The 18,974-nt window shown below is 34.7% G+C and overlaps 1 protein-coding gene across 6 annotated transcripts in view; it reads left to right on the top strand.

Moving 5' to 3' along the window:
- Positions 1 to 18,974, top strand: part of Sec22a (SEC22 homolog A, vesicle trafficking protein) — a 90,921-nt gene that overhangs the window by 18,268 nt on the left and 53,679 nt on the right. For 5 of the 6 annotated variants that reach the window (XM_078044112.1, XM_021735637.3, XM_013364568.4 and 2 more), the window contains exons 4-5: positions 6,157 to 6,320; positions 7,567 to 7,761. In XM_078044112.1, coding sequence (XP_077900238.1) covers positions 6,157 to 6,320; positions 7,567 to 7,761 — 359 coding nt within the window. The remainder of the gene's footprint in view (positions 1 to 6,156; positions 6,321 to 7,566; positions 7,762 to 18,974) is intronic. The other variant, XM_078044114.1, reaches the window with a different exon arrangement.

Here is an 18,974-nt window from a genome sequence, read left to right as displayed (position 1 = left end):
AAGAAAAAACCAACAAATAAATGATCTCATACTTCATCTCAAAATCCTAGAAAAAGAAGAGCAAAACAACAGCAAAAGAAGTAGAAGGCAAGAAATAATTAAAATCAGAGCTGAAATAAATGAAATTGAAACAAAAGAAATAATTGAAAAAATTGACAAGACTAAAAGTTGGTTCTTTGAAAAAATAAATAAAATTGACAGACCCTTAGCCATGCTAACGAAGAGAAGAAGAGAGAGAACTCAAATTACTAACATACGGGATGAAAAAGGTAATATCACAACAGACACTTCAGAAATACAGAAGATAATCAGAAATTATTTTGAATCCTTATACTCCAATAAAATAGAAGATAGTGAAGGCATAGATAAATTCCTTAAGTTTTATGACCTGCCCAGATTGAGTCAGGAGGATATAGACAACCTAAACAGACCAATAACAATAGAGGAAATAGAAGAAACCATCAAAAGATTACCAACTAAGAAAAGCCCAGGACCGGATGGGTATACAGCAGAGTTTTACAAAACCTTTAAAGAGGAACTAACACCAATACTTTTCAAGCTATTTCAGGAAATAGAAAAAGAGGGAGAACTTCCAAATTCATTCTACAAGGCCAACATCACCCTGATTCCGAAACCAGACAAAGACACTTCAAAGAAAGAAAACTACAGACCAATATCTCTAATGAACCTTGACGCAAAAATCCTCAATAAAATTCTGGCGAATCGGATTCAAATACATATCAAAAAAATTATACATCATGATCAAGTAGGATTCATCCCTGGGATGCAAGGCTGGTTCAATATACGGAAATCAATAAATGTTATTCACCACATCAATAGACTTAAAAATAAGAACCATATGATCATCTCGATAGATGCAGAAAAAGCATTCGACAAAGTACAGCATCCCTTTATGTTCAAAACTCTAGAAAAATTAGGGATAACTGGAACATACCTCAACATTGTAAAAGCAATCTACGATAAGCCACAGGCCAGCATCATTCTGAATGGAGAAAAATTGAAGGCATTCCCTCTAAGATCTGGTACAAGACAGGGATGCCCTCTCTCACCACTTCTGTTCAACATAGTCCTCACACTGGCCAGAGCAATTAGACAGACGAAAGAAATTAAAGGCATAAAAATAGGAAAAGAAGAACTTAAATTATCACTATTTGCAGACGATATGATCCTATACCTAGCAGACCCCAAAGGGTCTACAAAGAGGCTATTAGAGCTAATAAATGAATTCAGCAAAGTGGCAGGATATAAGATCAACACGCATAAATCAAAGGCATTCCTGTATATCAGTGACAAATCCTCTGAAACGGAAATGAGGACAACTACTCCATTCACAATATCCCCCCAAAAAATAAAATACTTGGGAATCAATCTAACAAAAGAGGTGAAAGATTTATACAATGAAAATTATAGAACCCTAAAGAAAGATATAGAAGAAGACCTTAGAAGATGGAAAAATATACCCTGCTCATGGATAGGTAGAACTAACATCATCAAAATGGCGATATTCCCAAAAGTTCTCTATAAGTTCAATGCAATGCCAATCAAAATCCCAATGGAATTTCTTGTAGAAATAGATAAAAGAATCATGAAATTCATATGGAATAATAAAAGACCCAGAATAGCAAAAACAATGCTAAGCAGGAAGTGTGTATCAGGCGGTATAGCGATACCAGACTTCAAACTATACTACAGAGCAATAGTAACAAAAACAGCATGGTACTGGTACCAAAACAGGCGGGTGGACCAATGGTACAGAATAGAGGACACAGAAACCAATCCACAAAACTACAACTATCTTATATTTGATAAAGGGGCTAAAAGCATGCAATGGAGGAAGGATAGCATCTTCAACAAATGGTGCTGGGAAAACTGGAAATCCATTTGCATCAAAATGAATCTGAACCCCTATCTCTCGCCATGCACAAAAGTTAACTCAAAATGGATTAAGGAGCTTGATATTAAATCAGAGACACGGCATCTGATAGAAGAAAAAGTTGGTTATGATCTACATACTGTGGGATCGGGCCCCAAATTCCTCAATAGGACACCCATAGCGCAAGAGTTAACAACTAGAATCAACAAATGGGACTTACTCAAACTAAAAAGTTTTTTCTCAGCAAAAGAAACAATAAGAGAGATAAACAGGGAGCCTACATCCTGGGAACAAATCTTTAATCCACACACTTCAGATAGAGCCCTAATAACCAGAATATACAAAGAACTCAAAAAATTAGACAATAAGATAACAAATAACCCAATCAATAAATGGGCCAAGGACCTGAACAGACAGTTCTCAGAGGAGGACATACAATCAATCAATAAGTACATGAAAAAATGCTCACCATCGCTAGCAGTTAGAGAAATGCAAATCAAAACTACCCTAAGATACCACCTCACTCCAGTAAGATTGGCAGCCATTAGGAAGTCAAACAACAATAAGTGCTGGAGAGGATGCGGGGAAAAGGGCACTCTTGTTCATTGCTGGTGGGACTGCAAATTGGTGCAGCCAATTTGGAAAGCAGTATGGAGATTTCTTGGAAAGCTGGGAATGGAACCACCATTCGACCCAGCTATTCCCCTTCTCGGTCTATTCCCTAAAGACCTAATAAGAGCATGTTACAGAGACACTGCTACAACGATGTTCATAGCAGCACAATTCACTATAGCAAGATTATGGAATCAGCCTAGATGCCCTTCAATAGATGAATGGATAAAAAAAATGTGGCATTTATACACAATGGAGTATTACTCTGCATTAAGGAACGACAAAATCATAGAATTTGGAGGGAAATGGATGGCATTAGAGCAGATTATGCTAAGTGAAGCTAGTCAATCGTTAAAAAACAAATACCAAATGACCCCCTTGATATAAGGGGAGTAAACAAGGACAGGGTAAGGATGAAGAGCTTGAGAAGAAGATTTACATTAAACAGGGATGAGAAAAGGGGAGGGGAGGGGAGGGGAGGGGAGGGGGGATAGTAAAGAATAGGACAGACAGCAGAATACATCAGACACTAGAAAGGCAATATGTCAATCAATGGAAGGGTAACTGATGTGATACAGCAATTTGTATACGGGGTAAAGTTGGGAGTTCATAACCCACTTGAATCAAACTGTGAAAGATGATGTATTAAGAACTGTGTAATGTTTTGAACGACCAACAATAAAGTAAAAAAAAAAAAAAAAGAAACATAAAAAAAAAAGAAATAGTATTCAAATATTTTCTATTAAATCCTATTTCATTTTTTAAAGAAAATAAATTAGAAAATGTCACTTACTAAACTAATTTTGTGACATACTAATGGGTTGCAACTTGTATTTGACCTATTAATGGTCCACAATTTGTATTTTGAAAAACATTGAAAAAATGATTGTATTAAGTGGAACTTCAGAAAGGAATTCCAGTTAACTCTAGAAGCATAAAATTAGAATAATTTTATCACTGCTATATACCACATCATTAATAATAGATAATTAACCAATAAGTGCTACTCTTTTTGAGAGAGAGAGAGAGAGAATTTTTTTAATATTTATTTTTCAATTTTTGGTGGACACAACATCTTTATTTTTATTTTATGTGGTGCTGAGGATCGAACCCAGCGCCCTGCGCATGCCAGGTGAGTGCACTACCGCTTGAGCCACATCCCCAGCCCAAGTGCTACTCTTACATCATTTTCTTACTTATTTATTTATTTTTAAAGAGAATTTTTTTAATAGTTTTTTTTATTTTTTAGTTATCGGCGGACACAACATTTTTGTCTGTATGTGGTGCTGAGGATCAAACCCGGGCCGCACGCATGCCAGGCAAGCGCGCTATTGCTTGAACCACATCCCCAGCCCCCATCATTTTCTTTTTTGATACAGGGATTGAACCCAGTGGTTAACCATTGAGCATTCCTATCCCTTTTTATTTTGAGACAGAGTCTTGCTAAGTTGCTTAGGGCCTCTTTACTGAAGCTGGCTTTGAACTTGTGATCCTCCAGTCTCATCCTCCTGAGCCACTGGGATTACAGGCATGTGCTAACTCACCTGTCTACTCTTACATCATTTGAATGCCTGGGGTGATCTTTTATTAAAATGTGTTCTCACACACACATGTGCAAAGGCACAGTTATTTACTTGAATATGCAATACCTCTCAGTAGAAAGATATATAAGAAGTTAATAATCATGGATTGCCTGAGAGAAGGAGAGCTGGGTATCTCTGAGCAAAGAAAGGGGTAAAATATTTTAATTTAGTGTTCCCTTTCATTATGATTCCTTTAAAATTTGAATTGTGAACATATTTGCTTCAGAGATTAAATTTAAAGATAATAAATTATGCACCTTCATTATTAGAAAGAAAGTATGTGTAGGTGCTCCAGTGCTCCAGGATCAGGATTGTCAATGAAGATATGTCATAGATGGGCAGTGCATGGCAGACAAGTATGGAGTGACAGCCTGCTTGCTATGTTTACCATCCCTGATTGAGAGTAGTTGTGTTGACAGTACTATAAAAGGATATTTAAGTGTCTCATTAAAAAGGTTTAATTTGTGTTTTGCTTATTCATATGGGGGGATGGTATAAACTATATTCTAGAATTTTTTCAATATATTAATAAATTTACACGCTTAATTTAAATGTTTCAATGCTTAAAGTAGAACTTTAAAAAATTTTAATTTATTTTGAAACAATTTCAGTCTCACAGAAAAGTAATATGAGTAAGAAAATAATAATGAATAAAAAATACAAATAATACCCATTTCCAGATTCATCTTTTGTTAGCATTTTATGTACCTTTTTTATCTATCTCATTTGTTCTTTTTGACCCATTTGAGAGAAACTTACAAATACCATGACCCTTTCTTCTTAACAATTTCAATGTGTATTTTTTAAAATTAGGGATATTTTTAACTACATTTATTAATTAGCTGTAGTAAAATTAATATTGATAACATACTTTAATCTACTTGTTTTCCAACTTTTCAGTTGACCCCAGAAATGTCCTTTATGGCATTTTACCCTCTCTTTGGCATAGAATGCAGACTAGACATTTAGTTTTCATAGTTTTTAGACTCCTTTGATTGTGAACATTTTTGTAAGTTTTATCTTTTTTACAACATTTGAGATTTTTAAAGAATATACCTCATCCTTTAAAAAATAGAATGTTGGTCATTCTGTTGTTGATGATTAGATTTAGATTATGCATTCTCAAAATACTACATAGATGACGTTTCTTAGGATTTCACATTTGGAGGTGCTCATGCCCACCTGCCCCTCATCAGTTATGTTAGAATACTTTGTCAATATGTTGTCTAGTTTCTACAATGTAATATTTTCCTTTTAGAACTAATAAATATTCTACTGGAAGACTTTTTTAAGCCATTCAACTATACTGATGCTCATCAAAATTTCCTCTTAGATGTACATGATTGTATATGCCTGTTCTAAATTTTTACTATGTTGGTTGTAAAATGGTAGTTTTCCCAATGATAGCAGTACCTCCTTATTTACTAGTCAGTGTTCAGCATTGTGCTGTAAGCAAGAATTTTCCTTTTTCTCCCTTTTATGTATTTGTTATTGTTATGAACTAATAAATTCCACCCCCAATGATTCATAATTCATTATTGTGTAAAGGATTTGATTCTTGGGGTCAGTGACAACTTCATGAGATCAGTGACTTCTCTGAAATTGTGTGCAAAGTTCTGTGTTGTTTGGGCATCCTTCTGGGAATAATGTCGATAACTTTCATTAGGATCTCTTAAATAGTTTTTGACTCAAATATATTAATTTCTACTAGCTTTGTGAAGGGTTAGAGATCTTAGAATCTATAATGCTTATGTATTTATATATCCTTTGCCCTGCTTTCTACCCTAAGTGATAAGTAACTGAAATGTTAGAACCACAGTGTGTCTCCTTCTGTAGCACATTCTATTATTTTTGTCTGCTGTTTTTAAACCACAACTTAAAATAGTATTATATTTTGGTTGCTTTATTTTTTATTATTTTTTATTTTTTTGCTGGAATACATAATAAATGCTAATACCTTCATTGCCACTGTAGCAACAGTTTATGGTATATAGAACCAGTCTTGTGACGCAACGAATTACCTTGATTTAATTTGAAATTTTAAAACCAATGTTTTTTACACTGTAGTTTTATTAGCTCTCTGGGAGTGAGCTACATGATGTTGTGCACTGAAAATTACCCAAATGTTCTCGCCTTCTCTTTCCTGGATGAGCTTCAGAAGGAGTTCATTACTACTTATAACATGATGAAGACAAATACTGCTGTCAGACCATACTGTTTCATTGAATTTGGTAAGGGCCTGATTTTTTAACCTTTTTATTATCCTGTCTCCATCCATTCATAAGCAGTGTTTTATATAATACTGGCCAGGGGTAGAGGGACTTCTGCTAACTTGGTTTTAGTGGAATAGTTTGATAAATGATCTATAAATTATGGCAACTTCTTACCTAATCTGAGTGCCTATTTTTAAAAATATGTTTTTGAACTGTGAAGGGGATTGTGATTATTAGTTCAAGTAATTAATTCCAGAGGACAGTTTCTCAATGAGAAATATATAAGCTAGAGATTCAGAGTTTTGTGTTTATGTGATAATCTTTTATAGCCTGCTTAATGTGTAATAGTGGTCGGCAAACATTTGTTGGAAGGGACCAGAAAGTGCATATTTTAGACTTTAAGGGCCAAACAGTCTCTGCCACAATTCTTTAGCTTTATTATTGTAGCTTGAAAGCGGCCATAGGCAATACATAAATGAATGGAGGTAGTTATGGTCTAATAAAACTTTATTGCAAAAACAGCAGGCTAGATTTGGCCTGTAGGCAGTAGCTTGCTCAATTCCTAATATACAAGAAGGGTGGGGGAAGACCCCAAAGTACAAATAGTAAAAATAAAATTCCACTTGGAAGATATTTAGAAAATATATTTTATTGTTTTTATTACATTTATTATTTTAAAAAAAATTTTTAGTTGTAGATCAACACAATACCTTTACTTCATTTATTTATTTTATGTGGTGCTGAGGATCGAAACCAGTGCCTCATATGTGCTAGGTGAGCGCTCTACCACTGAGCCACAAACCCAGCCCAATATTTATTCTTTAAAACACACATTCTTATGGCATAAGCAGTATTAGAAAACATATTTATAAAAACATGTAATTTATAGTATATGTTTTTGGGTAATTATATCCAGATTTAATATTTCATGAGATAAGAATTCCTATAAATTAAGACTTTGGTTTAAAATTAAAAGCTGTTTTTTTGTTTGTAGTTCCTTGAAGTGGATGTAATACCTTCAGGGAGTGTTAAACCCTTAGTGTAATTATAATTACTAATTTCTAGAGTATAATTTTTGGAGTAAAAATTGATGGTTCTCTGATATATTATTTGAAATAATATTGAAAATTTCCTGACAAATTGAATAATTTTTAATAAAAAATTAAGCTGTTTATCTATAAAATTTACTGACCATAAATATCACACTCTCAAACAATTTAATTAACAAATGACTGTAAGAAAATTTATTTTTTATTTTACATAGATAACTTCATTCAGAGGACCAAGCAGCGATATAATAATCCCAGGTCTCTTTCAACAAAGATAAATCTGTCTGACATGCAGATGGAAATCAAGCTGAGGCCCCCTTATCAAATTCCTATGTGCGAACTGGGGTCAGCCAATGGAGTCACATCTGCATTTTCTGTTGACTATAAAGGTGCTGGTAAGATTTCTTCTGGTGAGTTCTAAATCTCAATTATTTCATTAAATTTTTTCTGTTTTGAAATAAGAATTGAGGAACTTTTGAAAATGAATGACTTTATTTTAGTATTTTAAATCAGGTACATGAAGAATATAGAACTTCAAAGCAACCCCTTTTCCCAATTGTTTATAAAGTAAGCTACCAGATATGTGACTACTCAGGAAAATACTTTCAAATGGCAATCTCAGATGGTCTCTTTGCTAGGAAAACACTGACAGTTTTTTTGTGAACACATCTAGAAATGAAAAGTAGCTTTTTGTAATGTTTATTTATAAGATGTAAAGTGAACTAAATTATATCAAAATTGCTACATTTAAACCAGGGTTCTTGACTATCACTGAAAATATAAAGGTCTTAATGATCATCTACTTAAGCCTCCCCTCCCAAAGAATACCACCATCTTCAGTAGTTGTGACAGGATGAAAACAACTTAAAATTCTTCCTTGTAAACTAATCTAAAGTCTGCTTCTCTAGGTTCTATGACCTCCCTTGAGCTGAACCAGAATAGCGGTTAAATCAGCAACTCTGTGTCCTTTCTATCCTTTTAGTCTAATCTCCTTCATGTAAAATACCCTCAATTCTTTTAGATTTTTGTCTATGGAATTTTGAAGTCTTCCCAATTCTAGAAACTTCCTCTAGACATTTTTTAGTATCCTTTAAATGTGATGCTGAACATGACACTTTTGGTTTGATTAATAGAAATGTGGGAGAAGGATGAAACAGATTTCACTAAATAATCTATCTGGTCACTCATTAAACAAGGACAAGAAATAATAAAACATCTAAATTGCAGAGAAAGAAATAATATAATTCTATTTGTATATGTTATAATCTTTCACTTAGAAAATCCTGAGGAATCTGCCAAAAAAAAATCTAATAAACAAGTTCAGCAATGTTGCAGGATATAAGATCAATATACAAAAATCAATTATATTCTGTACACTAACAGTGAGTAATTTGAAAATAAAATTAAGAAAATTCTAAATTCTATACACTGAAAACCATGAAACATCATTGAAGGAAATTAAAGACCTAAATGAAGGTAGTTTCATGTTCTTGGATTAGAAGACAGTATTGTTAAGATAGCTGGTAATATGTACCGGTAATTATCCAAATTGATATACAGATTAAACACAATCCCAGCTGTGTTTTTTTTTTTTTTTTTTATAGAAAACTGATCCCAAAATTCACATCAAAATATAAGGAACAGAAAATAGGCAAAATAATCTTGGAAAGAAAAAAGTTGGAGGACTCCTAGTCACATTTCCAAACTTATTACCAAACTATAGTAATTAAAACAATTACGGTGTGGTTTAAGGATAGACATGTTGATTGGTGAAATAAAATTCAGAGTACAGAAGTAAATCCTTTCATTATGGTCAATTCATTTTTGACAATGATGCCAAGACAGTGGTGAAAGAATAGATTTTTCAACAAATAATGCTGGGGCAACTGATATATATATATATATATATGCCAATGTCTCGGCTTGGCACAGAATCACGAGCCACCACACACTTGTAGATTCAAACAGCAATTCTTTATTCTTGAACTCACACCGGCCTCTACACAAACAGGTTCTCCCGAAATCCAAAATCTGCCCGCACAATTTACCTACTCCACGAGGCTTTTCCCAAATCCCATTTGAATCTCACGAGAACTCAACAGGAACAAGCAGCAGGAACACCCTAATCCCAGCAGCAATAATCTTCAACCTCCAACTTCCCTAAAACCCCTATTGTCTTAAACCGGGAACGCCTTAAACTCAAGGAGCAGAAAACTTCCTCAAACCTGATCAGCTCTAAACCCGGATCCACCCTGTTCTTTGAGCAAGGTCACCTTACTAAAGCATACATGCAATGTCCCATTGAATGTCCTCTAAGCAGCATGGGGTACGTTGGCAAGGAGATTTTGATGCGTCATTCCTACTTGGCAATGGCCCTCAGCATATATTTGCAAAAGAATGAAGTTGGATCCCTACCTTCCTATATATGAACAGGTATGCATATATATATATATATATATATATATATATATATATGTATATAAATTAACTCAAAATAGAGCAAAGTCCTCAGTTTCACAATTAAAACTATTAAACTCTCAGAAGAAAATGTAGTTGTAAATCATTGTGATCTTGTACTAGGTTTTTCAGATTTAACACCAAAAGCACAGTGAAAGGTGAACTTCATAAAAACTAAAATCTTTTATTCTTCACAGGACATAATCAAGAAAGTGAATACACAATCCATAGGATAGGAGAAAATATTTGCAAATCATATATCTGATAAGGGACTAGTGTCTAAAATGTAAAAGTAACTCTTATAGCTCAACAATAAAAAATATAGTTTATAAATTGGAAATATATTTGAATAGGCATTTCTACAAAGATTGTACAACTAGTTAATTATCACATAAAGATGCTCAACATTATTAGTCATTAAGGAAATATAGAGCAAAATTATAAGGAGATATTATTTCATGCCAACTAGGATGGCTAAAGACAGACAATTAGATATGTTGGTGGGGAAAAATTGAGACTCACAAACATTACTGCAGGAAAATTCCTCCAAAAGTTAAACACAGAGTTGCCATATTACTCAACAATGCCAATCCTAGGTTTATATTATAGATGTAAATATTTCCACACTAAAATGTGTATATGGGGGCTCGGGCTGGGGTTCAGCGGTAGTGCACTTGCCTGGCATGTGTGAGGTACTGTGTTCAATTCTCAGCACTGCATATAAACAAATAAAGTTCTATCAACAATTTAAAAAATTTAAAAAAATGTGTACATGAATGTTCTCAGCAGCATTATTAAGAATAACCCTAAAGTGGAAATAACCTAAATCTCCATCGATTGATGAATGGATAAGCAGAATATGGTATATCCATCCATTCAATCAAATACTTAAGTAACAACAACAGCAATGACAAAGAAATAAAGTACTGATACACGATACCACATTGGTAAACTTTAAAAGCATTATACTGAGTGAAAAAAAGCCATATATAAAAGACTACATATTTATAATTTAATTTACATATAATGTCATGAATAGGCAAATCCATAGAGGCAGAAAGTAGATTAGTGGTTAACAAGAGGTTGAGAGGTGGCAATGTCTGCTACTACGAGTGGGCATGGGATTTCTTTTTGCAGGTGATAAAATGTGGAATTTAAAGTTTTAGGATCCTTAAAAGTTTTAGTATAAGGGCTGGGGTTGTGGCTCAGCAACAGAGCACTTGCCTGGCACGTGTAAGGCACTGGGTTTCATCCTCAGCACCACATAAAAATAAATAAATAAAATGAAGGTATTGTGTCCACCTATAACTAAAAATATTTTAAAAACTTATAAAAAGTTTTAGTATATCTCTGAGTATACTAAAACTTTGTGAAATGTGTACTTTAAAGGAGTAAATATTATTGAATGTGGATTGTATTCAGTTTTTAAAATCACTAATAAATGAGAGGTTTATTTGAAGACTTCTAGATCTGTTAGTGATGGAATAGGTAATTGAGGCCAGCAGTTCCACTATATACCTGTAGAAAAGCTGGATGTAATGTTCTGTAGAATATGTAGGTTTGCTCTAATATATAGAATTTTTTAAAAATAAGTTTTTAGTTGTAGATGGACACGATACCTTACATTATTTATTTATTTGTATGTGGCGCTAAAGATGGAACTCAGTGCCTCACACATGTTAGGCAAGCGCTCTACCACTGAGCCACAACCCCAACCCCTGAAGAATTTAATCAACATAATCTTCCTGGAGTCTTGGGAGATCCACAAAGTTTACTAAAAATTCTAGGGATACAAAAGAGGATGGAGCCCTGGGGAGAGAAACCCAATGTTTCCAGTTCTAGAGGGAGCAGCTGACAGCCTCTTAGAACTAGGGAGGCAGATTTGAGAAAAGGGCCCACCAAGTTGGTGAACCTTACCAGCAATTCCTCAGCTTTGGACTAGAACCTGGATGTCTGCACCCTGGGAATATGGGTAACTGAAGTAGATAGGCTCTTATAGGGATTGGATCTCAGTTGTGAATCATCATGTTCTCTAAAATTGGAGTGAGGTGATTATTCTGTGCTTAATGTTCCAAAGAACCTGGCAGAAGCAAAAAGTTAAGTTTTTTTTTTAGTAATAAGAAGAGGATAGTTCCATAAATTTCAAATTATGTCTGCAATAAGATATTGAAAATAGAATGCTTGGCAGTTATAAATAACCAGGTACCTAAAGACTAGACTATATCAACACAAACCATCAGAAATGCACAAAAGGTCTGATTAAAAACAATGGAAGCCAAAAGGCAACTTAATGTTATCTTCTAAAGGAGAAACAAAATAACTGCAGATTTGGAGACCTGTGCTTAACCAAAATATACTCAAAAGAATGAAGTAGCAAAAGAGTAAATAGCCTTGTGTTGTTCCTGTCTTGATCTTAGAGAAAGTGGTTGTACTAATTTTGCAGTCCCATCAATATGCATTAGTGGATCTTTTTCACCACATCCTTGCCAGGATTATTATTATTATTATTATTATTTCTTCTTCTTCCTCCTCCTCCTCCTCCTCCTCCTATTATTATTATTATTATTATTATTATATTAATATTACCAGGGATTGAACCAAGGGATGCTTAAGCACTGAGCCACATCCCTAGCCCTTTTTTATATTTCACTTAGAGAAAGTGAAATATATTTCTTACTAAGTTGCTGAGGCTGGCTTTGAATTCGTGATCCTTCTGTTTCAGCCTTCCAAGCCACTGGGATTATAGGCTGTGCCACTGTACCAGGTTTATTATTCATATTCCTGATATTTGCATTCTGATTAAAGAGACAAAAAATCTTAATGTAGGGTGTTTTTTTTTAATTAGTTGCTCATGACAATAAATGATCTTGACATATATTTGATTCAAATGGGGTATGAATTCTCATTTTTCCATGTGAACAGATTGCTGTATAACATTGGTTATACAGCCATGTATATTCATACAGCAATACTAGTGTCTGTTGTATTCTGCTGCTCTTCCTATCCCCCCTCCTCTCCCCTCCCATCAACTCTCTCTACCCAATCTACTGTGACACATTTCTCTCTCTCTTTTTTTCTTCCCCCTCACAACATCATATATACATTTTGTATAACGATGAGGGTCTCCTTCCATCTTCTGTGCAATTCCCCTTCTCCTTCCCATTCCCTCCCACCTCCCTTCCCTGTTTAGTGGTAATTTCTTCTCATGCTCTTCCTCCTTACTCTATTTTGAGTCATCCCCCTTATGTCAGAGAAGACATTTGGCATTTGTTTTTTAGGGATTGGCTAACTTCACTTAGCATAATCTGCTCTAATGCCATCTATTTCCCTGCAAATGCCATCTTGTTATTTTTTAGTGCTGAGTAATATTCCATTGTGTATAAATGCCACATTTTTTTTTTTATCCATTCATGTATTGAAGGGCATCTAGGTTAGTTCCACAGTCTAGCTATTGTGAATTATGCTGCTATGAACATTGATGTGGCTATGTCCCTATAGTATGCTCTTTTTAGGTCTTTTGGGTATAGTCTGAGAAGGGGAATAGCCGGGTCAAATGGTGTTTCAATTTCCAAGGAATCTCCATACTGCTTTCCAAATTGGCTGCACCAATTTGCAGTCCCACCAGCAATGTACAAGTGTACCTTTTTCCCCACATCCTCACCAACACTTGTTATTGTTTGACTTCATAATGGCTGCCATTCTTACTGGAGTGAGATAGTATCTTAGAGTGTTTTAATTTGCATTTCGCTGATTGCTAGAGATGGTGAGCATTTTTTCGTGTATTTGTTGATTGATTGTATATCCTCCTCTGAAAAATGTCTGTTCAGATCCTTGGCCCATTTGTCGATTGGGTTATTTGTTTTTTTGTTGTTTAACTTTTTGAGTTCTTTGTGTACTCTGGAGATTAGAGCTCTATCTGAAATATGAGGGGTAAAAATTTGTTCCCAGGATGTAGGTTCCCTATTTACCTCACATATTGTTTCTCTTGCTGAGAGAAAACTTTTTAGTTTGAATAAATCCCGTTTGTTGATTCTTGATTTTAACTATTGTCCTATAGGTTCCTATTAAGGAATTTGGAGCCCGACCCCACGAGATGGAGATTAGGGCCAACTTTTTCTTCTGTTAGACGCAGAGTCTCTGGTTTGATTCCTAGCTCCTTGATCCATTTTGAGTTTACTTTTGTGCATGGTGAGAGAAAGGGATTCAATTTCATTTTGTTGCATATGGATTTCCAGTTCTCCTAATACCATTTTGCAAGGGGGAGGGTACCGGGTATTGAACCCAGGGGTACTTAACCACTGAGCCACATCTCCAGTCTTTTTTTGTATTTTATTTAGAGATAGGGTCTTACTGAGCTATTTAGGGACTTGCGAAAATGCTAAGGCTAGCTTTGAACTCAAATCCTCCTGTCTCAGTCTTCTGAGCTGCTGGAATAACAGGTATGCACCATCATACCTGGTTTAGTGCAGTTTTGATTTTCACTTCCCTAACTGCTAGAGATGTTGAACACTTTTTCATATATTTGTTGGCAATTTGTGTTTTTTCTTGTGAGAAATTTCCATTCTTTTGTCCATTTATTGATTGGATTATTTTAGGGGGGCCATTGAGTTTTTTTGTTTCTTTTTTTTGTTCTTTTTAGATATACATGAAAGTAGAGGGGATTTTGATATATTATACATACATGGAGTATAACTTGAACAAGGATCCCATTCTTGTGGTTGTACAGGATGTGGAGTTCACTGGTCATGTATACATATATGATCATAGGAAAGTTATGTCCAATTCATTGTACTATCTTTCCTATTCCATCCCACCTCCCTTCTCTTCATTCCCCTTTGTCTAATCCAATGAACTTCCATTCTTCCCCTCCCTACCCTTCCTTATTATGTATTAGCACCTGCATATCAGAGAGAACATTTGGCCTTTGATTCTTTGGGATCGGTTTAATTTACTCAGCATGATAGTCTTTAGTTCCATTCAATTCTGGCAAATAACATAATTTCATTCTTCTTTATGGCCAAATAATAGTTCACTGTGTATATATACCACACTTTCTTAATCCATTCATCTATTTAAGAACACCTGGATTGGTTCCGTAGCTTAGTTTTGCGAATTGAACTGCTGTAAACACTAATGTGGCTGCATCACTGTAGTATGCTGCTTTTAAGTCCTTTGGGTATAAACCAAGGAGTGGGATAACAGGATCTAATAGTGGTTCCATTCCAAATTTTCTGAGGAATCTCCATATTGCTTTCCATAGTGGTTGCACCAATATGCAGTCCCACCACCAATATATGAGTGCACCCTTTTCCCCAACATTTATTGTTACTTGTATTCTTGATAATTGCCATTCTGATGAGAGTGAGATGGAATTTCAGTGTGGTATTACTTTGCATTTCTCTAATTGCTGGAGATGTTAAACATTTTTTCATTGATTTGTTGACCATTCATATTTCTTCTTCTGGGAAGTGCCTGTTCAGTTTCTTTTCCCATTTATTGATCAAGGTTTTTTTTGTTGTTGTTGTTATTTGTTTTTTTGAGTTCTTTGTGTGTATATACTGGAGATAAATGCACTTTCTGAGGTGCAGGTGGCAAAGATTTTCTCCCATTCTGTAGGCTCTCTTCACGTTTTTGATTGTTTACTGTGCAGAAACTTTTTAGTTTGATACCATCCCATTTATTGATTCTTGATTTTATTTCTTGTGCTTTAGGAGTCTTGTTGAGGAAGTTGGTTCTTAAGTCGACCTGATGGAGTGTTGAGCCTACATTTTCTTCTAGGAGATGCATGGTCTCCATTCTAATTCTTAGGTCTTTGATCCACTTTGAGTTGAATTTTGTGCAGGGTGAGAGTTAATGGTTAAATTTTATTCTACTACATATGGATTTCCAGTTTTTCTAGCACCATTTGTTGAAGAGGCTTTCTTTTCTCTAATATATGTTTAACTCTATTTATATGGGTTTGTCTCTGTGTCTTCTATTCTGTTCAATCGGTCTCCATGTCTGTTTTTGTGCCAATACCATGCTTTTTTTTTTTTTTTTAACTGTAGCTCTGTAGTATATTTTAAGGTCTGGCTTCTTGCTTCACTTTTCTTGCTAAGGATTACTTTGGTTATTCTGGGTCTCTTATTTTTCCAAATGAGTGTCATGACTGCTTTTTCTATTTTAATGAAGAGCATCATTGAAATTTTAATAGAAATTTCATTAAATCTATATAGCACATTTGGTAGTATGGCCATTTTGTCAATATGAATTTTGCCTATCCAAGAACATAAGATGGAAAGATATCCTTATCTTTCTTTTGTTAGACATATCTTTTCTTCTTTTGTTAGATTTCCAAGTATTTTATTTTTTAGGCTATTGTGAATGGGATAGTTTTCCTATTTTTAGCTGATTCATCATTGGTGTATAGAAACACACTTTTGGAGGGTTAATTTTATATCCTGCTACTTTGCTGAATTCATTGATGCCGTGTCCGGCTAACTAAGCCGAGTCTGGCGAGGGTCGGCGAGGTTAAGAAGTACACAGAACACCAAGGTTCTTCATCCAGGAGTCACCACTTTATTACTAACATCATCTCCTTTTATACCCCAAGCAGCAGAAGTGGAAAGTTACTCAAAAGAGGGAGGGAGAGGGGAGAAATTCGGTTGCCACATCTGCCATTGTTAGATACCGAAACTTCCCTTATCAGGAAGTCTACCAGAGCAGAAAAGGTCAAGGTGTTCCCGTGGAGCACATATGTCTCAGGCAGATAAACAGGAGAACCGCAAGTCTGCGTCATGGCCTTGTGAGCTGGCCATTTTGACATGCAGAACAAGGAACTGGGGGCTGCGCCCCAGGGGCCAGGGAAGGCCTGCTACCAGCAATTGATGAGTTATAGAAGCTTTCTGGTTGAGTTTTTTGGGTCTTTTAAATATAGAATTATGTCATCAGCAAATAGGGATAGTTTGAGCTCTTCTTTTCCTGTTCATATTCCTTTAATTGCTTTCGTCTAATCACTCTGGGTAGGGTTTTAAGAACTATGTGAATAGAAGTGGTGAAAGAGGGCATTCCTTTCTCCTTCCAGTTTTTAGAGTGAATGCTTTAAATTTTTCTCCATTTAGAATGATGTTGGCCTTGGGTTTAGTTTTTGCAATGTTAAGTTATGTTCCTACTATCCCTAGTTTTTCTAGTGTTTTGAGCATGAATGGGTGCTCAGTTTTGTCAACTTCTTTTTCTGCATTTGTTGAAATAATCATATGATTCTTGTCTTTAAGTCTACTAATGTGAAGAATTATGTTTATTGATTTCCATGTGTTGAACCAACCTTATATCTCCCTGGGATGAACCGCACTTGATCATGTGCGCTGTTTATTTGCCAATGAGTTTTTTGAGCTCTGTATATATTCTGGGTATTAATCCCATCAGAGGAGTGGCTGGCAAAGATATTTTATTTTTGTTTCATAGGCTCTGTCTTTACTCTTATTAATCATTTCCTTTGCTGTGCTGAAGTTTTAAAATTTGATGGCATCCTACTTGTTGATTCTTGGGTTTATTTGTTTAGCTCTAGCGGTTTTGTTGAGGAAGTTGGTATCTGCACCAATATGATGGAGTGTTGATCCTATGTTTTCTGCTACTAGTTGCAAGATTTCTGATCTAATTCCTAAGTCTTTGATCCACTTTCATTTGACTTTTGTGCAGTGAGATTGCGATCTAGTTTCATTCTTTTACATATGGTTATCTGTTTTTTCTAGCACCGTTTCTTTAAAAGGCTATCTTTTAGCCAACAAAAATTTTTGACACCTTTGTCAAGTATCAGATTACTTTAACTGTGTGTTTGTCTTTGTGTTTTCTATTCCATTGGTCTCAAGTCTATTTTAATGCCAATACCATTGCTGTTTTTGTTTGTTTTTGTTACTATAGCTCTGTAGTATAATTTTGAGATCAGGTATTGTGAGGCTTCCAGCATAGCTCTACTGGTTCGGTATTGCATTGGCTATTCTGGGTCTTTTATTCCTCCAAATGAATTTTAAGACTGCCTTTTCTAGTTCTGTGAAGGATGTCATTGGTATTTTGATGGTGATTATATTGAATTTGTATTATGTTTTTGGTAATATGGCCATTTTGACAATATTAATTCTGCCCATCCAAGAACATGGGAGGTCTTTCCATCTTTAAAGATCTTCAATTTCTTTCTTCAGGGTTCTGTAGTTTTCATTGTAGAAGTATTGCCCCTCCTTGATTAGATTTATTTTATTTCATTTTTTGAGATTATTAGCTGTGAATGATATAGTTTGCTTAAGTTCTTTCTCAGAAGATTTATTGTTGGAGTGTAAGAAAGCTATTAATTTATAATCTTGTATTCTGCTGCTTTGATGAATTTATTTATCAGCTTTAGAAGTCCTCTGGTAAAGTTTTTGGATCTTCTAAATATAAGATCATGTCATCAAGAAACAGATAATTTGACTAATTCTTTTCATATATGTATTCCTTTAATTTCCTTCTCTTACCTAATTATTCTGGCTAGAATTTTGAGAACAGGAGTGGTAAGACTGGACATCCTTTTTTCCCCCCACATTTTTTTAATTTGTATATTATAGTTGTTCATAATGGTGGAATGTTTTGCTATATATTCATACATGCACACAATATAACAGTGTAATTTGGCCAATCACTCCCCAGTACATCTTCCCTGTGAAAGTAGACATACTTGTCTTGTTAGTATGGCATATTTTCTTTACATCTTTTTACTTTTAATTTCTTTGTATCTTTAAAGTGGTGTCTTATAGGTACTAAGCAGTTGGATCTTTAAAAAAAAAATCCAAGTTTATTATCTGTGCTATTTTATTGAGGTGTTTAGGCCATTTACATTTAACGTGATTATTAAAGTTGCTGGGTTTTAATCTACCATCTTGTTTACTTGTTTTCTCTTTGTCTCATCAAGTTTTGGTCATTTTTCTGATTTTATTTTATTTTTCTTTTTTGTGGTACTGGGGATTGAACTCAGGGGCATTCTACCACTAAGTTATACATCCAGCCCTTTTTTATTTATTTTGAGACAGTCTCACAAGGCTGGCCTTGAATTTACAACCTCTTGCTTCAGCTGCCTGAGTTGCTAGGATTATAGGCATGCATCACCATGCCTGGCATCTAATTTTATTTTATTTCATTTTTTAAAGCTGAAAGCTCT

The sequence above is a fragment of the Ictidomys tridecemlineatus genome, chromosome 3 (genome assembly GCF_052094955.1).
Source record: "Ictidomys tridecemlineatus isolate mIctTri1 chromosome 3, mIctTri1.hap1, whole genome shotgun sequence".
Lineage (NCBI taxonomy): Eukaryota > Metazoa > Chordata > Mammalia > Rodentia > Sciuridae > Ictidomys > Ictidomys tridecemlineatus.
Note: the sequence above shows the minus strand (reverse complement) of the source record. Positions and strands in the feature narration are given on the sequence as shown.